The sequence below is a fragment of the Eulemur rufifrons genome, chromosome 20 (genome assembly GCF_041146395.1).
Source record: "Eulemur rufifrons isolate Redbay chromosome 20, OSU_ERuf_1, whole genome shotgun sequence".
In the NCBI taxonomy this organism is placed as follows: Eukaryota; Metazoa; Chordata; class Mammalia; order Primates; family Lemuridae; genus Eulemur; species Eulemur rufifrons.
This window is the reverse complement of record NC_091002.1, coordinates 2,552,496-2,575,625: the sequence shown is the minus strand read 5'-3', so window position 1 is coordinate 2,575,625 and position 23,130 is coordinate 2,552,496. Positions and strand designations below refer to the sequence as shown.

Sequence of the window (23,130 nt, the reverse complement as noted above, 5' to 3'; positions counted from 1 at the left end):
TAACTTGAAGACATAGCAATAAAAATGATCTAAAATGAGAAAAAAAAAAAAATGAACAGAGCACCAGTGAGCTATGGGACAACTTCAAGTGGCCTAATAGATGGGTGATTGATTTCCAGAAGGAGGACAGAACATTAGAAGAATTAATTGCTGAAATTTTGCCAAATTTGATGACAACTATAAACTTGCAAATTGAAGAAGCTCAGGGAATCCCAAACATAAGAAACTTGGAGAAAACTATTACAAGGTACATCATAATCAAATTGCTCCAAACCAGTGATAAGAGAAAATTTTAAAAACAACCAAAGGAAAAAGGTATGTTATATACATTACAAAACAAGGACCAGGCTGACAGCAGACCGCTCATTTTAAACAGTGCATGTAAGAGGACGATGGAGCAATGTCTTCGAAGTTCTGGGGTGGAAAACTGTTACCTGGAGTTGCATATCCAGAAAAAATGTTTTTCAAGAATGAAGGCAAAATATACTTTTTCAGACATGTGGTGATGAAATCTTTCAGCAGTGTGAGTAGACTTACATGGCAAGAAATGTTAAAGGAGGAAGGGTTTCCGTACCAGATGGAAGTTTAGAACTGCACAAAGAAATGAGCACTGGGAATGGTAGCTACGTGAGTAAATATGTAAGATTCTATTTTTATTTTTAAAAGTCTTTTTTAAATTGATTGATCATACATCCAATGAAATATTTTTCATCCATAAAAAGGAATGAAGTTCTGACATATGTAACAAGTGGATGACATTTTGAAAACATGCGACTAGGCCAGACACAGGTGTTCACACATTCTGTGATTCTATTTATATGAAATATTTGGAATAAGTAAAACCACAGAGACAGAAAGAAGATTGACTGTTGCCATGAAGTGGGGAATAATTGCTTAATGGGTGGGGGGTTTTCTTTTGGGGTGATGAGAATATTCTGGAACTAAAGAGAGGTGGTGGCTCCTCAGCACTAAATGTCACTTAATTGTTGACTTGAAAGTTAATTTTATGTGTATTTCATGTCAATACAAAAAGTTTTAAAGATTGACTTGTTTCAACAAAAATAATAAAGTAGTATGAAGTTTGTAATGTGTATCAAATTAAAACGTGTGACAGAAATAACACAAAGACCGGGAAGGGAGAAATGGAATGAACCATGGCAAGGTTCTTGTACTCCACGTGGAGTGACACAGTGTAACTTGAAGGTAGCCTGTGTCAGAGATCTATACTGTAAACCTAATGCCACCACTAAAATAACAAAACAGTTTAATAAACCCACAAAGAAGAATGGAAGCATAAGAAATATTCACCTCAGAAGAAGATGATAAAAGATGAATCTCAAAATAATTATGCTGCATGAAAACAGCCAGGTAAAAGCGGTGCATACTGTGTGGTTCCGTTTTTAAAAAATCTCTAGGAAATTCAGACTAACCGATGGTGACGGAGAGCAGACCGGTGGTTGCGGAGGGGTGAGGAATCTCGCGGTGCCGGGTGTTTGCTGTTCTGACTGTGCTGGTGGGACCGGGTGGAGCCGCGCCAGAGAGCATCACACTGTGCGCTTGCACTGCGCACAGGTTTTGTACGGCGATTACACCCCAGTAAGCTGTCGTGTTGAGGCGGCACTGTGATGCCACTTTACAGGTGAAGAACTGTAGGCATGGAGGGCTTACTGACTTGCCCGAGGCTGCCAGTTTGCAAATGTCAGAGTTGGAATTCACATCCTGGACATCTGGTGTGGCACCTATGCCCTGCGTCACTGTACCTGCCCCCACCCCCAATTTAGGAGTTCTTTCAAGGTCACGGCCATGTCCAGTCCCTCTCTGCCTCTTCTTTATCCTTCCTCACCCCCTAGGTAGGCCACACATTCCTTCATTTTATATGCAGTTGGTGCTCATTAAATATTTTTTGCATTAATGGACAAAGGTGTAAATGTATTTTCTCTTTGTAAATTTACAGTGGAAAAGTAACTATGGGAAGAAGGGGGTTTGCTGGGAGACAGTTCAGGTCTATAAAGCACTTTAGAGCCTCAGCCTCTGCGAGTCCCTGTGTGGAAGCAATCTCGGGGTCCCCCTGCGACAGGGCATTGCCCAGCAGGGAAGGACGCTGCGCCAGCTGCAGGAGCTGAGCACACTCCTGGGCTGACTTGACTGTGCTCCTTGCAGAAGGCCCGGCCCGTAATCTGCAGTTACCATGGAAACCAACCAATAGACCGGTGGCTTGTCACCTGGTTCTCCAAATTAGGGAAAGGTTGAGGTCTAGTTTGTGAGAACAAAATGTGTTCCCTTTTGAGCCTGGACTGTGAAAACGAGCCTGTCTGTCTTCCAGGGGAGCTGCGTCTCCCTGCCATGACTCCGGGCGCTGCCTCTGGCCCCCGGCGTGTGCGGGCTTCTCTGCAAAGCAGATATGCAGGAGCCCACAGCCTGCATCTCTGCCGAACTGTGTTCCCTGTGCCGTCCTGCGCTGTGCCCCAGGGCCTGTTGTAGGCACCGCGTCTCCAAGAAGCCTTTGTGTGGCCTTTGTGTGGCCATCCCCTAGCCCCCAGCCTCCCCCTCCTCAGAGCCCCGACTGCCTCTTGACTGCCTCAGTGTTTCCTGAAGCACAAATCACAGAGGTGAAATCTGAGCTTTTCCAGCCAAGACTTGGATTCTTCTGAGGGACACAGGACAAGTGCAAGAGGCTGTACAGCCACGGCAGGTGTTATGGTCTGAGACGTGAGAAATGACCACCTAAAGACCGAATTGAGCCAAATCAGGAGTCTGTATTAGCTGGCCAGCGACTCCCCTCTGCACCGCCCAAAGGCGGCACGGAGAGCAGCAGGGAGCCTTTGAAACAGAAAGTTTTTATACTGTAAGTTTGTGGGTGGACAATTACTAAGACAGAGCAAGCACGTGTATAAAAAGCCTTGAGTAAGCATGATATCATTGTCTTATCTTTGGTGTAACAGGATCTGGGCAGTTTGGGCTCTGGGCCATATCTTGTTCATGCAAAACGTGGGGGCTGTAATCATTTTATGTAGAACATGGGTGTTGTCGTCACTTAGGAATTTCTGTGTTGGGGGTACTATCTTGAGTAAGCGGGAGCAAGCAGGTTTACAGAAGCAGAATGGCAGATTAATGATTTTTCGGTGAGAAACTCACACTGTAACACAGGACATGCCCCATCACCCCCCGCCAGCTTCTGCTGCATGTGAACGTCTTTCCTGACGCCGACTACTTTGAAACATCTAAATACAAACATAAGGATATTAAAAATAGGTTATATAACATAATATAAAATTCCACAAACTTTTTTTCAGTTTTTTTTATTGCGGTAAAATTAAAATATACATCACATAAAATTTTCCATTGTAACCATTTTTAAGTGTACAGTCCGGTGGCGTTAAGGACATTCATACTGTTGCGAAACTGTCACCACCATCCATCTCCAGAACTTCCCTGTCTTGCGAAGCTGAGACTCGGTCGCCCTTTAACTATAGCTTCCTGTCCCCTTTCTGCCCAGTCCCCGGCACCCGCCATTCTACTTTCTGTCTCTAAGATTTTGATCGCTCCAAGTCCCTCACAGAAGTGGAGTCCTGCAGAATTTGTCCTTTGGTGACTGGCTTATTTCCCATAGTATAATGTCCTCCAGCTTCATCCGCGTAGCATGTGCCAGAATTGCCCTTGTTTTTAAGGCAGATAATACTCGGTGGGATGGACATGCCACATTTTGTTCAGCCGTGCATCCCTAATGGACGCTTGGGTAGCTTTCGTCTGTGGGCTCTTTTGAGTAAAATTCTAGAAACTTTTAAAGATGCAGATACAACAAAAGACTTCAAAGAGATATCATGTTTGTGCCAGCTACTTTTTGACTTGTGCTTTAGCTGCAGGGGCAGGGGAGTGACCTGCCCTCAGGGTCAGGTCGTGAGGTCGAGAGGGCGTAGGCGGCAGGGTGCCCGCGGCAGTGTTCCTGTGGAAGGCGTTAGAGGCAGTGGTAGCGGAGAAGAAGCTTACAGGGAATGAAACGAGCTGCTTCGTTGAGTGAATGAACAGAGCGAATGGGTCACCCATCTAGAACCTACCAAGCCCCTTGGGTGCTGGGCCCTGCCCTGCCCTAGGGCACTAGTGGCCTAGTGAGTGCTGGCCTGGGGGTGAGAGAATCGCAGAGCGGAGAGGGTGCTTCCGAGGGGCCTGGTTGGGAACTAGAGACCCCGTGGACAGATTCCAGGAAGACGAGGATGGGAGGGCGTTTCCATCATTGCAAATGGTGTGAGCCACGACCCAGAGCATGGCGTGCAGGGCACAGGTGAGACCAGGAATGACGGGGTGCCAGGGGTGGTGTGGTGGGGGAGCAGGAGAGCAGGACAGACCTGTCCAGAGGGACCTCGCTGGGCTCGGGGTGGGAAGGGCCTCGGAGCCCGTGCTAAGAAGCTGGAGCTTCCATCCTCTGGGACATGAGGAGCCTCTGAAGGGTTTTAAGCAGGATGGTGACGGGCTTGGATTGACCTTTGAGCTGATGGATGTGGGTTGGAGGACAGCTCGACTCTGAGAGCCCCTTGGAGGCTTCATAAGCAGGGACGCCCTATCGTCAGTTGCTGCCTGCGGGTTCCCAGTGCTGCCTCACCGGAACCTCGGGGATGCTCCTCAGAACCCTGAATCTGTGAACCCTAAAAAAGCTGCTCGCTGTCCCGCTCCACCCACTCCCTGCTCTCTGGTTTGGGGCTTGTCTCCTCCCAGGTTCGCGGCGAGTTGCTGCGGGAGAGAGTGCAGCGGCTGGAGGCCCAGGAAGGCCGCTTCGCCGAGGCGCTTGTGGCTCTGCAGTTCCAGAAGGCGGCCCGGGTGACTGAGACACTGTCGGCCTACACCGCCCTGCTCAGCATCCAGGACCTGCTCCTGGAGGAGCTGAGTGTGTCGGAGACGCTGACCAAGTCGGCCTGCGCCCAGATCCTGGAGTCGCATAGCCCCGTGAGTGCTGGCGTGGGGGGCGGGGGGCGTGGGGGGCGGAGCTGGCCACTGCCATCCCTTGGTCCTTTCTGGTACGGCCTCTGTGTCTCCCACCGTGGAATGGGCTGCGGTCCCCAGACCTGCCTGTGCTTCAGGGGTTGGGTGGGGATTAAGCGAGGTGACTTATCTGAGAGCACTTTTGCACTCTCAACCTAGACAGCTCTGTTGCATTGCCTCTGAGAAGCATCCCCTTTGCATTTTAACATCTCGGGAGCGGGGACGCGGCTTCCAGTCAAGGGCGTGTGTCCTGGCTTCGTGGGCAGCGTCGTTTCCTTCCTGGTGCTGTGCACGCCAACAGCGTCTCTCTCAATCACTGCATCCTGAATGCAACCATACGTTGGATTATTTATTGCTTTCATATATGTTACTATTTTTATAATTCTAATTATTCCCATTATTCCTACATGCTACATTCTTTTAAGGTGTGAGAGGTATATCCATAAAACAAAAGATGTGGTAACAAGTATTTTGAGTACCTAGTTTAGTCCTTTATGTGTAGATTTTAGAATTTAATTTATCATCAGCTATTATCATAATTACTTACAGTGAGGAAAAAGGACCTCACTTTCACTGAGTCCCTAGTATGGTGAACGGACATGCTCTCGTTTGAGCATTAATAATTCTTTAATTAGACTTCTCAAGATTATCATTTAAGCATGATTAATAATAAGTTGCAATTTTATGTTGCTTTACAATTATGCTCTTTGTCATTCATTATGTTGATTAATTACTGAGCCCTGCTGTGAAGTAGGTGCTGTTATTATGCTCAATTCTCGGGTAAAGAAACAGATTTGGGCAGGTGGCAGGCCAAGTTCTTTGTGAAGACCACGTAGCTGATCAGTGCAAGGACATTGAATCTATTTCTGACTTCCACCCGCTGTGTCATGTTCGTGGGCTGCACCAGCGGGGTGTGCCAAGGGGGTTCCCATACTTTCTTTGAAAAGCAACAAGTAATAGTAGATGCTGAAGAGTCCAAAACTGTGTTTTGGACAAACACTATGTATCCTGCATTGTGACAACGATTTGGGGGATAGAAAGGAAGTAGAGGCGTTATAGATATTCCAACACAGAACATGCAGACATTGGACAAAGAAAAATGAGCCTTCTTTTAAATGCTTTGTGAATTCACAAGAGAATGTGGAAAATCTCTAAGACATATCCCAGAATAAGCTGAACTCAGAAGTAGAGGAAAGCAAACTGAGGAGCTAGTTTCCTCACGGAGCAGAGCCTAAACGCTGCAACGCAGGGAGGTGGGGATTCGCTCTGGGCGAACAGGAGACGAGCCCTGAGGTGGAACTCCCAGTGAGGGGCGGGCGAGAATCCCCCTGCTGGCAAAACCTGTCTCCACACCTGCTCCAGGTGCGCAGGAAAGTCTCCCTGGGTGGGTTTTTTTAAAATCCTTTTTGCAGTCTGATGAGGAAGAATCCTTATGAGTTTTTAATCAAAGCCTTCCACTAACATGGAGAATGTGTCCAATGTATTTTGGCAGTTCGGTCAGGAAACCTACACGGTGATAAATTAAATTCAAATGGTTCCAGGTTGGCCACCTGTCCGGGAGCAAAGACACATCCTCTCCTGAGAAAAATATTCTCAGGGGGCCCCTCGGGATTTCCACAGGTTAAGGTCAGCCAAATCTGAGCTCCCAATTGAAGAAAAAAGTCACTGAACACATAAAAAAGCAAGCCAAGATGACCTATATACAGGAGAAACAAACAAGCAAAAAAACACACATTAAGATCCCTGAAGAATTTAGGTTTCTGAATTATAAGCATAGAATATAAAATAATGATTTTTGAAATTATTGATAATACAAAAGTGATTTTAAAATTTCATTTACCTAAAGTATATAGTGATTCTAAACTTGCATATACTTAATAAAAGACTCAAAATAACAAAAAGAAAAATTGATAGCACAGGGAGAAATTGATAAATATATCACAATAATGGGAAATTTCAGCACAGTTCTTTCAGTGGTTGATTGGTTGATCAGATGAAACCCAAGAAAGGATATAGATGAACTGAGTAACCCATTTAACAAACTGGTTTTAATGTACATATGCAGAACGTCCCTGCTGATTGTTAATGAACATATATTGTTCTTCAGCACTCGTTGAAACAGTTAAAAATAACTATGCCATGTCATTGTGACCACCTTTTGACAACGGGCAAATCAATTTAATTCAGTTAAAAAAAGGTAATTACAAAACGTCCATACTTTGGACTTTGGAAATTTTAAAACATACTTCCGAATAATTCATGAAAGAAATCATAATGAAAATTTAAAGACACATAGAACAGAAAAATAATGTAACTGTAACATATCAAAATGTGTGAAATTCAGCTGAAGCTGTTTTTAGAGGGAAATTGATGCCTCAAACATACTAGAAAAGAAGAAAAGCTCACTATTAAGATCATATTAAAAGGATGGAAACAACAATAAATGCACCTGTAGAAAGTAAAGGAAAGAACACAGCATAAAGAAACAAAACTACCATAGAGAGAATCGATACAGCAAAATATACAAATCCCTGGCAAGACCAACCATTAAAAAAAATAAAGGACAAGTAAATAATATCAAGAGTATAAAGAGCAGCATAACTATAGGTGAAGTAGACTTTTTAAAAATGAGAGAATGCTATTAACAACTTTATATAGATGAATTTGAAAACTGATATGAAATGGAAATTTTTAAGAAAAATATAAATCACCACAATTGACTCAAGTAAGAAAAAAAGTCTGTATCATTCTATTACCATGAAAAAATTTGATTTAGTAGTTAAGAATCTTCCAACATATATACAATAAAAAAGATATATACAAAGAAAACTGAGTCCCAATAGTTTTACAGGTGAGCTTCACCAAACTTTAAGGTAGTTTGCCAATCTCATATGTAAATTATTCATGGTATCAGAAAAATAGGAAATATTCCTCATTTTATGATGCTCTGATAACTTTGACACCAAAACCAGACACGAATAGTGCAAAAAAGAACAAGTATGGTTCAGTCTTACTTGTGAACATAAATGTACAATTTGTAAACAAAATATTGTTAATATAATCCAGTCATCTATAAAAATTTTTAAGACATTATGGCCAGGTTGAGTTTATCCCAGGAATATAGGTTGGTTTAACATTAGAACACCCATTTACAAAATTTACCTGATTCACAGATCAAGTTGGGAGGGGGATTTATGTGATACTTTCAGTATATACAGTATAAGTCTTTTATTGGACACCCATTTAAGATAAAACTCCCTAGCAAATTAATGATAGGAGGAAACGTCAACAGAGCACTTTCCCACAACGCACAGCAAGTATCACACTTGGAGGTGGCCGGCTCGGAGGTGGCCGGCACGAAGGTGGCCGGCACGGAGGTGGGCTGCGGCCCGCATTCCAGTGGGAGGGAAGGGAAGAGATTTATTGAGTCAGGGGTGGAGACAGGTGCTAGGGGCCTCTGGCTTTCAGTTCACGATTCATCTGCTCAGCCCAAGTGCTTGAGAAACACCGTCAGTTCAGCCCTAAAGCACTGTGTGGTGCTGTTGCCTTGAGACCACCCTGATTTTTGTTAGTAATCGGGGGGTACAGCACTTACATTTCCATTTTCTCTTAAAGCTCTTTTGGGTGCCATCAATTCTTCCTATCTCTAGTTTGTTTAGAACAAAAGAGTTAATGTGTTCTGAATTGGAAATGACTGATAATAGATCAGATGACATTGTATTACTAAATTGGTGGTAAGGCAATGGATATAGTGCATTTTTTTCCTTCAGCTTGCACTGGGAGGGAAGACAAGCCTGTTGTTTTGCTCCAGATATTAGACTTTCATTTTGTAATTTGCTCATTCTGTGTAAACCGATTTCCCATTGTGAATGGGCTTGTAAGCTGGTAAACCTTCAGGAAAATCAAAAAAGCATGAAATAAAATGTTTTGGAAGAAATGACTCCTAAGAAAACTATATCAAGTGTAGCTCGTTCGATGAAAGATTTAGACTCATTTTGTAAAACTAGAACACATGCAAGCCTTAACTGGCTCAGAGGGCCGGTGGCAGTGATGGGAAACTGGAGCAGGGTGGACTTACTCTCGGCAGGCAGCGTGGCCCCAGACCAGCGTGCCCACTGGGTTTGCATGTCAGTTTAAATTGCTGTGTACCCACTTTCCGAACCTGCCCTGGGCGTCTCCCTCTGCTCTTCCCTCAGCATCACCTGTTGATTCTGCTGGAGTTTTCCTACTTCCAACTTCTGCTGCCCAACCTCACTGCTCTGACTTTCTAGGCCTGAAATACAAAAATAACATTAATATTTGGCAACATCCATTGAGCTCTCATTAAGTCCAAGGCACAGGGTTAAGTGTTTAAACTTTATGTCCACCCCATGACATTTGTATACCCATTCTACAGATGAAGGAGCTGAGGCTTAGGCGGGTTCAGTCATTTCACCAAGGTCCCGCAGCTGGAAAGCAGACTTTAAACCTTCCCTCCACAGCCCATTCTCCTGCCCTCACATCCCCTCTGCCCACCTCCCTTCTCCCTGCTCCAGCCCCTCTCCACCCTGCCACCAAGGGATGTCTCTGAAAAGTAAAAGTGATGCTACGAAGCCCCGTCCCCAGCTCTGCACTGTAGAATCCCACCATTCACCACTCCCTTCCTAGGACCCTGCATTTTGGTCCCTGGACTGCTTGCTGTCCCCCGAGTGCTTGAGACACATTTAGGCATCTGTTCCTTTGAAGGTTCTCTGCCTAAAGCGCTTCTGCCACACCTCTTTGCAAATGTCAGTGCATATTCTAAGACAGGCTTGAATGTTGCCTCCTCTTTGAAGCCATCCATGATTCCCTCCAGCAGAGTTGCTCTCTCCCAGCTCTCTGTTCCCATTACCCTCCATCCTGAAGCAGGTGATGGCCTTTCCCGTCACTGTGACTGTGTTTACACAACTGTCTGCGTCACTAGACTGTGAGTTCTCAGAGTCCAGGGGCCACGTCTCATTCATCCCTGAATCCCTTGTGCCCCCCAAAAGGCTTGGAACTCTGTCTGTCTGTCTATCCATCCATCCATCCATCTGTCTGTCTTTCTGGCATCCATCCTTCCATCCATTCACCTGTCATCATCTGTCGGCTCGTTCATCCCACACACACTGTGCCGCGCTCCCTAGACGCAGGAGAGCCGAGGTCCCTCCTGACCGTCTCGCACAGCTCTGTGATTTCAGATGCACTTCAGACTCTGTGCCTGTTTCCTTATGTACAAAATGGGAAAATAATATATTCTACCTTGCATTATTTTGTGAAGATTAAATAAACTAATTCATGTACAAATACTCTGAATGAAATTTGGCACAGTAGAGGCATTTGGTAAATGCTAGCTGCCGCCACCACCACCACCATCATCACTTCCTCCGTCAGCCAAGCCCTGTGCTCACTGCTGGGGAGAAAGGAAACAAGTCAGCTACCGCATGAGTCCCTGCCCTCAGCATTGAAAATCTAGTGAGGAAAGCAAGCATTAAAGAAGACAATTCCAGAACTGAGTTTTGAATTCCAGATGTGCTAAATGGCAGGCAGATGTCGGGGTGTTGCAGGGCTTCGGGGACAGGACCGAAGCTCTGGGCAAATTTGCCATCGGCAGATTATAAACTGGAACATACTTCCATGTTCGTTTTTTTTCTTTTCTTTTCTTTGCCTTCATTCCTTTCCCTCCCTTCCTTCCCTCCTTCCTCTCTCTCTTTTATTTATTTATTTATTTATTTCATCTTATATCTTTCTTATATCTTTCCTTCCTTCGTTCCTTCCTCCTCTCTCTCTCTCTTTCTTTATTTTATCTTATATCTTTATCTTGTATCTTTCTTATTTCCTTCCTTCCTTCCTTCCCTCTTTCCTTCCTTCCTTCCTTGTTCCTCTCTTCTTCTCTTTCTCTCTTTGTTTTTCTTTCCCTACAGGGTCTCACTCTGTCACCCAGGCTGGAGTGCAGTGGTGCGATCACAGCTCACTGCAGCCTTGAACTCCTGGGCTCAAGCGATCCTCCCACCTCAGCCTCCCGAGTAGCTGGGACTACAGGTGTGCACCATCATGCCCAGCTAATTTTTATTATTTTTTGTAGAGATGGGGTCTTGCCATATTGTCCAGATTTGAACTCCTGGCCTCAAGTGAAACTCCTGCCTTGGGCTCCCAAAATGCTAGGATTACAGGCGTGAGCCACCATGCCTGGCCCTCCACTTTATTTTCTGTTCCTAAGTAGGGCTCACCTGGTACTTGAAAAGCCACTCTTTGTGCCCCATTGCTTCTCTGGTGACAGTGACAGGTCTGGGTTAGAGCCTTCCTTTCCATATGGTGGGCTGGGGTGGCATGTCGGCAGAAGTCTGGTCTCCAACCCAGGCTCCTGGCCATGCTGGCATCTTGACAGAACATGCTGTTGGAAACTGTGTCGGGTTATGTTTCCGTGTGGGATGCCGTGACTAGAGGGATGGTCACAGTTACCAAGCTCAGCATGCCAGGAGCCCTGCTCAGGAGCTTTCAAAGACTTCACACGGCCCTGGGGACAACACCAAGTGCTCAGCTTATCTATAAGGCTCTCCATGCCACAGCCTCAGTTTATCTCTGCAGCTGTTATTTCTGTCTTGTTCTCAAGTTGCGTTTCTGAGTCTTTGGCTTTGGGACCCTTTTGGGAGTTTGATGTAAGCTTTGGCCCCTCTGCAGAAAGACAGACCATTTGCCACATATTTTAGGAGGATCAAGGACCACTATCCCCTGATGAAATCCTTCCCAGGCCTCTTAGGACTAAACCCCACCCCCACCCTTCACCCCTACTTACAGCACTGGCCAGTCTGGTGAATAATGGGTTAAATGTGCCTGCATTCTCCAAGGCCTGGAGCCCTCCTGCCTACCTCCCTCACCCACCTAAGCAGGCTGCGGACAGTCCCTTGTGCTGAGATTATCTACTTCTGATGGCCTAAGAATGCAAATTTCTTCTTTTTGGCCAGCAAGAGGCAGTGTAGCCTAGTGGTTAAGAACACGATCCTGGAGCCAGCTGGCCTGGCCTCATGTTTTGACTCTGCCACTTAAAAGTTGTATCACCTGGCAAATTACTTTAACTCTCTCTGCTCTGATTTCCTCATCTACAACACAAGGAACTGAGAGCATGTGTTCTGAAGGGTGTTACAGGGATTGAGCCGGATTAACACACGTAAGCACACAGGACGGCGCCATGGCACTAGCGTGGCCTTCACCATGGCAGGTGCGTGCAGGTCCTCCACGGTGTGCGGTGGCAGCTGTCAGCTGCCAAGCACACCGCACACAGGTGCACACAGGAAGGAGGAGGCGCAGCCCCGCCCTCAGGGAGCCCACACTCTAGCAGGAGGGTGCGGGCCGCGACTTCAGGCCACTGGGGGAGTGGGCACGTACGGGGGGTGGTGGGTGGGCACGTGAGGGCAGGGTGTCTGCATCTTCCAGGGTCTTAGGGAGCCCTTCACTAAGGAGATTCTCCTTAAGCCAGGGCGTGAAAGAAGACTCGGGACTGGTCAGGCAAACAGGGAGAGACTCTGCAGGTGCAGGGAACAGCATGTGCAAAGACACGCAGGTGTGAGAGACTGGTGCAGTCACATGGCACCACGTGGCACAGCTGGATGGAGGAGCCTGGTAAGACCCGGTCGTGACAGGCTTGCAGAGCCCGTCCTGCAGCCCACTGGCCTGGCAGCAGGACTCACCGCCTGCCCCTCCTTGTGCAGGAGCTGCAGGAGCTGGAGAGGAAGCTGGAGGCCCAGCTGGCGCAGCAGGAGGCGGCCCAGCAGCAGCAGGCCCTGGCGAGCTGGCAGCAGTGGGTGGCCGACGGGCCCGGGCTTCTGAACGAGCCTGGGGAGGTGGATTCCGAAGGGCAGGTTGCCAGCGTCCTGCGGCAGGCCCTGAGCAGGGCCCAGAAGTTCCTGGAGCAGCACCAGCAGAGGTAGGCCGAGCGCCCTGTGGCGTTGCGCGTCGTCGGTCCCCTGCGGGCCTCTCCAGGTCAGCCCGACCTCGCCCGCCCGCCCCACCCTCCTGCCTGCCAGTCACTGAAGTGCTCGGCCGCAAGCTGCTAGCTTTGTGGGTCCCGCTGCTGCCCTGCCACCCTTCTGCATTGTCTCTTTCAGTTTAATATCATGGAAGTTCACTAAGCAATATTTTTAAACTTTTCATTTCTGAATAATTATAGATTCAGAAGAAGTTGCAAAGATAGTAGGAAAGGTCACATGTCCCCTGCACCAGCGTCCCCCAGTTGGTGCCATCGTACGTAATCATGGTCCCGTATCCAAACCAGGGGCCGACACTGGTGCAAAACAATGGGCTCGACCGCAGGCCTTTTCCCAGCTCTACCGTGAACACGGGTGTTGGCACCCTGCCTTATAAAATTGTAAAACGGACAGAACCCCAGTCTTCCTGTTTGTTCTTTGCATTCTTTTCCACTGAACTTTAGGCAGTTAGCCATGGCTGTGGCATTAAGAACTCTTAGAGAAACATAATTTTTAGTAACTTCATAATTTTCCACCATGAATATAATATTGATATGGAAGGGAGAGCATGTAGATGCTATACACAGTGTGATTAATTTTTTAAAACACACCCAAATTAATTAGAAGGAAATAGAGCAAATTGTAATGGATGTGATTTCTGGGTGGGGGGATTATAGGAGATTTTAATTTATTTGATTATGCTTTTCTGTGTGAGCACGACATCAAAGCGCCATTCAGCTCCACCGAATCTGTGTGGTCGAGGGAGCTGCTCAGAGGCGTTGGCTCAGGTCAGCCTGAGACTTTAGGACGCGCAGCGTTCACGCGCTCCCCGCAGGAGATCCTGAGACTTTAGGACACGCAGCGTTCACGCTCTCCCCGCTGGAGATCCTGAGACTTTAGGACACGCAGCGTTCACGCTCTCCCCGCTGGAGATCCTGAGACTTTAGGACACGCAGCGTTCACGCTCTCCCCGCTGGAGATCCTGAGACTGTAGGACGCGCAGCGTTCACGCTCTCCCCGCAGGAGATCCTGAGACTGTAGGACGCGCAGCGTTCACGCTCTCCCCGCTGGAGATCCTGAGACTTTAAGACGTGCAGCGTTCACGCTCTCCCCACAGGAGATCCTGAGACTGTAGGACACGCAGCGTTCACGCCCTCCCCGCAGGAGATCCTGAGACTGTAGGACACGCAGCGTTCACGCTCTCCCCACAGGAGATCCTGAGACTTTAAGACGTGCAGCGTTCACGCTCTCCCCGCAGGAGATCCTGAGAATTTAGGACGTGCAGAGTTCACGCTCTCCCCGCAGGAGATCCTGAGACTTTAGGACACGCAGCGTTCACGCTCTCCCCGCAGGAGATCCTGAGACTGTAGGACACGCAGCGTTCACGCTCTCCCCGCAGGAGATCCTGAGACTGTAGGACGCGCAGCGTTCACGCTCTCCCCGCAGGAGATCCTGAGACTGTAGGACGCGCAGCGTTCACGCTCTCCCCGCAGGAGATCCTGAGACTTTAAGACGTGCAGCGTTCACGCCCTCCCCGCAGGAGATCCTGAGACTGTAGGACACGCAGCGTTCACGCTCTCCCCGCAGGAGATCCTGAGACTTTAGGACACGCAGCGTTCACGCTCTCCCCGCAGGAGATCCTGAGACTTTAGGACACGCAGCGTTCACGCTCTCCCCGCTGGAGATCCTGAGAATTTAGGACACGCAGCGTTCACGCTCTCCCCGCAGGAGATCCTGAGACTGTAGGACACGCAGCGTTCACGCTCTCCCCGCAGGAGATCCTGAGACTTTAGGACACGCAGCGTTCACGCTCTCCCCGCAGGAGATCCTGAGACTGTAGGACACGCAGCGTTCACGCTCTCCCCGCAGGAGATCCTGAGACTTTAGGACACGCAGCGTTCACGCTCTCCCCGCAGGAGATCCTGAGACTGTAGGACACGCAGCGTTCACGCTCTCCCCGCAGGAGATCCTGAGACTGTAGGACACGCAGCGTTCACGCTCTCCCCGCAGGAGATCCTGAGACTTTAGGACACGCAGCGTTCACGCCCTCCCCGCAGGAGATCCTGAGACTGTAGGACACGCAGCGTTCACGCTCTCCCCGCAGGAGATCCTGAGACTGTAGGACACGCAGCGTTCACGCTCTCCCCGCAGGAGATCCTGAGACTGTAGGACGCGCAGCGTTCACGCTCTCCCCAAAGGAGATCCTGAGACTGTAGGACGCGCAGCGTTCACGCACTCCCCAAAGGAGATCCTGAGACTGTAGGACGCGCAGCGTTCACGCACTCCCCGCTGGAGATCCTGAGACTATAGGACACGCAGCGTTCACGCCCTCCCCGCAGGAGATCCTGAGACTATAGGACACGCAGCGTTCACGCCCTCCCCGCAGGAGATCCTGAGACTTTAGGACGCGCAGCGTTCACGCACTCCCCGCAGGAGATCCTGAGACTGTAGGACACGCAGCGTTCACGCTCTCCCCGCAGGAGATCCTGAGACTGTAGGACACGCAGCGTTCACACCCTCCCCGCAGGAGATCCTGAGACTTTAGGACACGCAGCGTTCACGCACTCCCCGCAGGAGATCCTGAGACTGTAGGACGCGCAGCGTTCACACCCTCCCCGCAGGAGATCCTGAGACTTTAGGACACGCAGCGTTCACGCACTCCCCGCAGGAGATCCTGAGACTTTAAGACGTGCAGCGTTCACGCTCTCCCCGCAGGAGATCCTGAGACTTTAGGACACGCAGCGTTCACGCTCTCCCCGCAGGAGATCCTGAGACTTTAGGACACGCAGCGTTCACGCTCTCCCCGCAGGAGATCCTGAGACTTTAGGACACGCAGCGTTCACGCTCTCCCCGCAGGAGATCCTGAGACTGTAGGACACGCAGCGTTCACGCTCTCCCCGCAGGAGATCCTGAGACTTTAGGACACGCAGCGTTCACGCACTCCCCGCAGGAGATCCTGAGACTGTAGGACACGCAGCGTTCACGCTCTCCCCGCAGGAGATCCTGAGACTTTAGGACACGCAGCGTTCACGCTCTCCCCGCAGGAGATCCTGAGACTTTAGGACACGCAGCGTTCACGCACTCCCCGCAGGAGATCCTGAGACTGTAGGACACGCAGCGTTCACGCTCTCCCCGCAGGAGATCCTGAGACTTTAGGACACGCAGCGTTCACGCACTCCCCGCAGGAGATCCTGAGACTGTAGGACACGCAGCGTTCACGCTCTCCCTGCTGGAGATCCTGAGACTGTAGGACGCGCAGCGTTCACGCTCTCCCCGCAGGAGATCCTGAGACTGTAGGACACGCAGCGTTCACACTCTCCCCGCAGGAGATCCTGAGACTGTAGGACACGCAGCGTTCACGCTCTCCCCGCAGGAGATCCTGAGACTGTAGGACACGCAGCGTTCACGCTCTCCCCGCAGGAGATCCTGAGACTGTAGGACACGCAGCGTTCACGCTCTCCCCGCAGGAGATCCTGAGACTGTAGGACACGCAGCGTTCACGCCCTCCCCGCAGGAGATCCTGAGACTGTAGGACACGCAGCGTTCACGCCCTCCCCGCAGGAGATCCTGAGACTGTAGGACACGCAGCGTTCACGCCCTCCCCGCAGGAGATCCTGAGACTTTAGGACGCGCAGCGTTCACGCTCTCCCCGCAGGAGATCCTGAGACTGTAGGACACGCAGCGTTCACGCCCTCCCCGCAGGAGATCCTGAGACTGTAGGACACGCAGCGTTCACGCCCTCCCCGCTGGAGATCCTGAGACTGTAGGACACGCAGCGTTCACGCTCTCCCCGCAGGAGATCCTGAGACTGTAGGACACGCAGCGTTCACGCCCTCCCCGCTGGAGATCCTGAGACTGTAGGACACGCAGCGTTCACGCTCTCCCCGCAGGAGATCCTGAGAGTGTAGGACACGCAGCGTTCACGCTCTCCCCGCAGGAGATCCTGAGACTGTAGGACACGCAGCGTTCACGCCCTCCCCGCAGGAGATCCTGAGACTGTAGGACACACAGCGTTCACGCTCTCCCCGCAGGAGATCCTGAGACTGTAGGACACGCAGCGTTCACGCACTCCCCGCAGGAGATCCTGAGACTGTAGGACACGCAGCGTTCACGCTCTCCCCGCTGGAGATCCTGAGACTTTAGGACGCGCAGCGTTCATGCTCTCCCCGCAGGAGATCCTGAGACTGTAGGACACGCAGCGTTCACGCACTCCCCGCTGGAGATCCTGAGACTGTAGGACACGCAGCGTTCACGCCCTCCCCGCAGGAGATCCTGAGACTTTAGGACACGCAGCGTTCACGCTCTCCCCGCAGGAGATCCTGAGACTGTAGGACACGCAGCGTTCACGCACTCCCCGCTGGAGATCCTGAGACTATAGGACACGCAGCGTTCACGCCCTCCCCGCAGGAGATCCTGAGACTATAGGACACGCAGCGTTCACGCCCTCCCCGCAGGAGATCCTGAGACTTTAGGACGCGCAGCGTTCACACCCTCCCCGCAGGAGATCCTGAGACTTTAGGACACGCAGCGTTCACGCTCTCCCCGCAGGAGATCCTGAGACTGTAGGACACGCAGCGTTCACGCTCTCCCCGCAGGAGATCCTGAGACTGTAGGACACGCAGCGTTCACGCTCTCCCCGCAGGAGATCCTGAGACTGTAGGACACGCAGCGTTCACGCTCTCCCCGCAGGAGATCCTGAGACTTTAGGACACGCAGCGTTCACGCTCTCCCCGCAGGAGATCCTGAGACTTTAGGACACGCAGCGTTCACGCTCTCCCCGCAGGAGATCCTGAGACTGTAGGACACGCAGCGTTCACGCTCTCCCCGCAGGAGATCCTGAGACTGTAGGACACGCAGCGTTCACGCCCTCCCCGCAGGAGATCCTGAGACTGTAGGACACGCAGCGTTCACGCTCTCCCCGCAGGAGATCCTGAGACTGTAGGACACGCAGCGTTCACGCACTCCCCGCAGGAGATCCTGAGACTGTAGGACACGCAGCGTTCACGCTCTCCCCGCAGGAGATCCTGAGACTGTAGGACACGCAGCGTTCACGCTCTCCCCGCAGGAGATCCTGAGACTATAGGACACGCAGCGTTCACGCTCTCCCCGCAGGAGATCCTGAGACTTTAGGACGCGCAGCGTTCACACCCTCCCCGCAGGAGATCCTGAGACTTTAGGACACGCAGCGTTCACGCTCTCCCCGCAGGAGATCCTGAGACTTTAGGACACGCAGCGTTCACGCTCTCCCCGCAGGAGATCCTGAGACTGTAGGACACGCAGCGTTCACGCTCTCCCCGCAGGAGATCCTGAGACTGTAGGACACGCAGCGTTCACGCTCTCCCCGCAGGAGATCCTGAGACTTTAGGACACGCAGCGTTCACGCTCTCCCCGCAGGAGATCCTGAGACTTTAGGACACGCAGCGTTCACTCTCTCCCCGCAGGAGATCCTGAGACTTTAGGACACGCAGCGTTCACGCTCTCCCCGCAGGAGATCCTGAGACTGTAGGACACGCAGCGTTCACGCTCTCCCCGCAGGAGATCCTGAGACTTTAGGACACGCAGCGTTCACGCTCTCCCCGCAGGAGATCCTGAGACTTTAGGACACGCAGCGTTCACGCACTCCCCGCAGGAGATCCTGAGACTGTAGGACACGCAGCGTTCACGCTCTCCCCGCAGGAGATCCTGAGACTTTAGGACACGCAGCGTTCACGCTCTCCCCGCAGGAGATCCTGAGACTTTAGGACACGCAGCGTTCACGCACTCCCCGCAGGAGATCCTGAGACTGTAGGACACGCAGCGTTCACGCTCTCCCCGCAGGAGATCCTGAGACTTTAGGACACGCAGCGTTCACGCACTCCCCGCAGGAGATCCTGAGACTGTAGGACACGCAGCGTTCACGCTCTCCCTGCTGGAGATCCTGAGACTGTAGGACGCGCAGCGTTCACGCACTCCCCGCAGGAGATCCTGAGACTGTAGGACACGCAGCGTTCACGCTCTCCCCGCAGGAGATCCTGAGACTGTAGGACACGCAGCGTTCACGCTCTCCCCGCTGGAGATCCTGAGACTTTAGGACACGCAGCGTTCACGCTCTCCCCGCAGGAGATCCTGAGACTTTAGGACACGCAGCGTTCACGCACTCCCCGCAGGAGATCCTGAGACTGTAGGACACGCAGCGTTCACGCTCTCCCCGCAGGAGATCCTGAGACTTTAGGACACGCAGCGTTCACGCACTCCCCGCAGGAGATCCTGAGACTGTAGGACGCGCAGCGTTCACGCTCTCCCCGCAGGAGATCCTGAGACTTTAGGACACGCAGCGTTCACGCACTCCCCGCAGGAGATCCTGAGACTTTAGGACACGCAGCGTTCACGCACTCCCCGCAGGAGATCCTGAGACTGTAGGACGCGCAGCGTTCACGCTCTCCCCGCAGGAGATCCTGAGACTTTAGGACACGCAGCGTTCACGCTCTCCCCGCAGGAGATCCTGAGACTTTAGGACACGCAGCGTTCACGCACTCCCCGCAGGAGATCCTGAGACTGTAGGACGCGCAGCGTTCACGCACTCCCCGCAGGAGATCCTGAGACTTTAGGACACGCAGCGTTCACGCTCTCCCCGCAGGAGATCCTGAGACTTTAGGACACGCAGCGTTCACGCACTCCCCGCAGGAGATCCTGAGACTGTAGGACACGCAGCGTTCACGCTCTCCCCGCAGGAGATCCTGAGACTTTAGGACACGCAGCGTTCACGCACTCCCCGCAGGAGATCCTGAGACTGTAGGACACGCAGCGTTCACGCTCTCCCCGCAGGAGATCCTGAGACTGTAGGACGCGCAGCGTTCACGCTCTCCCCGCAGGAGATCCTGAGACTTTAGGACACGCAGCGTTCACGCTCTCCCCGCAGGAGATCCTGAGACTTTAGGACACGCAGCGTTCACGCACTCCCCGCAGGAGATCCTGAGACTGTAGGACGCGCAGCGTTCACGCACTCCCCGCAGGAGATCCTGAGACTTTAGGACACGCAGCGTTCACGCTCTCCCCGCAGGAGATCCTGAGACTTTAGGACACGCAGCGTTCACGCACTCCCCGCAGGAGATCCTGAGACTGTAGGACACGCAGCGTTCACGCTCTCCCCGCAGGAGATCCTGAGACTTTAGGACACGCAGCGTTCACGCACTCCCCGCAGGAGATCCTGAGACTGTAGGACACGCAGCGTTCACGCTCTCCCCGCAGGAGATCCTGAGACTGTAGGACGCGCAGCGTTCACGCTCTCCCCGCAGGAGATCCTGAGACTTTAGGACACGCAGCGTTCACGCTCTCCCCGCAGGAGATCCTGAGACTTTAGGACACGCAGCGTTCACGCACTCCCCGCAGGAGATCCTGAGACTGTAGGACACGCAGCGTTCACGCTCTCCCCGCAGGAGATCCTGAGACTGTAGGACACGCAGCGTTCACGCTCTCCCCGCAGGAGATCCTGAGACTGTAGGACACGCAGCGTTCACGCTCTCCCCGCAGGAGATCCTGAGACTGTAGGACACGCAGCGTTCACGCTCTCCCCGCAGGAGATCCTGAGACTTTAGGACACGCAGCGTTCACGCTCTCCCCAAAGGAGATCCTGAGACTGTAGGACACGCAGCGTTCACGCTCTCCCCGCAGGAGATCCTGAGACTGTAGGACACACAGCGTTCACGCTCTCCCCGCAGGAGATCCTGAGACTTTAGGACACGCAGCGTTCACGCTCTCCCCGCAGGAGATCGCTCCCGGTCAAGCTTTTGATTTGAGTCATGCCTGCAGAAGGCTGGGTTATGTTAGCCCACAAGAACATGAGGCAGATCCATGACGCCAACTTTCACTGGCTAAGGGGTGGGTCAAGAAGACCCCCTTGTGTGGAAGTCAGGAAGCCTCATGTTTTCAAAAAGGTGACACCCAGTCTTGTGGTCGGAGCCAGGACCACTCTGGCAAAAGGGTGTGGGGCTGCTTTGCCCCCAGGGCGTATGGCGGATGTGGCCCTTAGCACTTGGCCTTCTGGGTCATGGCCGTGAAGACTGACACAGGGTCTTCACAGGAAGATCAGAGACCACCCTGCAAAGGCACAGGACGTCTTCTCCAGCGCCCACGGAGTCCGCACTCCGCAGCGCTCCTTCCCAGGGAGCCTTCTGTGGGGCGTTGTCTGTGGAGTCTAGGCCGGGAGGGGAAAGCAAAGCTCTCTGCCACCTCTCTGTGCAGATGTCTGTGTTTCACATTATGCGGCTTAGATGTGAGGTTCTTTGTTATTTAAAGAACTAGGTGATCTCCTAGTAGCTGGGCTCACGCAGATGTTGTTTTCGCTGCAGCGTGAGAGCGGAGCGGCAGAGCAGTGCCGTGCTGGAGGACGTGCTGGAGAACTCGGAGACGGACACCTTCGTGACCCTGTGCAGCCAGGTGAGGAGACACCGGCACGTCACTTCACCTCCTCCTCAGAGCCCACATTTCCTCGCCTACAGTGTGGGCTGATGAAGCCACCTCGGGCACTGCGGGGCAGATTCATGTAAAGCCCGAGACAGGGCCCAGCACGCAGAGGACACCCGGTCGGGGCTGACGGCGGCAGCCACGGCAGCATCACGACTGCAGCAGCTGGTGTCCCTGCTGCGGTTTGACAGGCACCCTTCTCCCTCTTCTCAGTCTCCAAGTTTCATATGCAAAGAGCAGCTTCCACCAGGAGCAAAGTTGGTACGAGAACAACGAGTTTGCCAGAGCAACAAGTTTGCGCCCCATGTGCCAACCCCCTGAGCTGACACTGGCTGGCCTGTCCAGTCCCCAGCCCGGGTGCAGCACTCACCCCACTCCCGAGACAGCCCTGGGCCGTGTGCCGAGAGCCCTGGGCAGAGGCGTGGACCTGGCGGCTGCTAGTCGTGTTTCCTATGCATCCTCCGTGGGCCTCCTGTGCGTCTGGGTGTCTAAGTACCTGACACGTGACTTAGCATGGTGGATTATGCAAATTGCAAGCCTCTGGAAGTAGGTGCTCACCGGCTCGGTGACATCAGCGTCACATTCTGTGGGTTTTTCCACAGTTCCTTCTCGCAGTTCTAGCTGCCAGGACTGTGTCAGAGTGGGAAGGGGACAGGTAGAACAACAGCCACTTGCCTGTCCATTTGTCAAGGAAGCAAATGCCCCCAAGCCCTGCAGCAGACTCTACTCCATCCCAGGAGAACTGGCCCGTGGAGCCCACCGGCTGCGAGGGAAGCTGCACTCGCCCCCAGCCTGGGAAGGGAGTCGGCGGGGGGAGGGGTAGGAACACACTGAAGGTGTCCAGCGGCTGAGTCGGCCATGGCTGGCCACAGGCACACGCAGCTTCCCGAGTGGGTTGGTTTCCTGTTGCTGCTGTAACCGAAGACCACTGTCTTCTAGTTCCGTAGGTCAGAAATCCAACAGGCTAAAATCAAGGTGTTGGCAGTTTGCATCCTTCGGGGAGCTGTAGGGGGAGAATCTATTTCCTGCTCACTCAGGTGATTGGCAGGATTTGCCTCACTGCGGTTGCAGGACTGAGGTCCCCATTTTCTTGCTGGCTGTCAACCAAGGGACGTTCCCGGCTTCCAGAGGTGCCGGCATTCCCTGCTCGTGGCTCGTTTTCTTCACCTGCAACAGCTGCGACTCTGCGTCTCTGTGGCCCAAGTTCTCCCGGGTTCTATCTCTCTGCCCTCCCACAGCAGGAGGGGTCTCTGATTTTCAGGACCCAAATGATGGTTACGTTGGACCCACCTGGAAAAGCTAGGATAACCCCCCGATCTCAAGTTCCCTAATCTGACTCCCATCTGCAAAGTCCCTTTAAGGTGACATATTCACCGGGCCTGGGACTGGGCATGGACACTTCGTAGGGGGCAAAGGTTAGCCCAGGAGGCGTCAGTGGCAGTGAGGAAATATCTCTAAAGCAGCTTCATAGATATTTACAGCAGAGAGCACCTGCCCGTGGCGGGGGGCAGGGAGCACCTGTCCATGGGGGGGCAGGCAGGGTGCACCTGCCCGTGAGGGTGTGAGCACCGGCCTGTCAGGGGGCGGGCAGGGAGCACCTGCCCGTGGGGGGAGGGGGGCAGGGAGCACCTGTCCATGGGGGGGCAGGCAGGGTGCACCTGCCCGTGAGGGTGTGAGCACCGGCCCGTGAGGGGGCGGGCAGGGAGCACCTGCCCGTGGGGGGAGGGGGGCAGGGAGCACCTGTCCATGGGGG

General features: G+C 52.3%; 1 protein-coding gene across 1 annotated transcript in view; it reads left to right on the top strand.

Annotated features, from left to right (window-relative positions):
• EVC2 (EvC ciliary complex subunit 2) overlaps positions 1-23,130 on the top strand; it is a 128,466-nt gene that overhangs the window by 97,313 nt on the left and 8,023 nt on the right. The window contains exons 17-19 of the mRNA XM_069495558.1: positions 4,711-4,938; positions 12,681-12,895; positions 21,263-21,350. Coding sequence (XP_069351659.1) covers positions 4,711-4,938; positions 12,681-12,895; positions 21,263-21,350 — 531 coding nt within the window. The remainder of the gene's footprint in view (positions 1-4,710; positions 4,939-12,680; positions 12,896-21,262; positions 21,351-23,130) is intronic.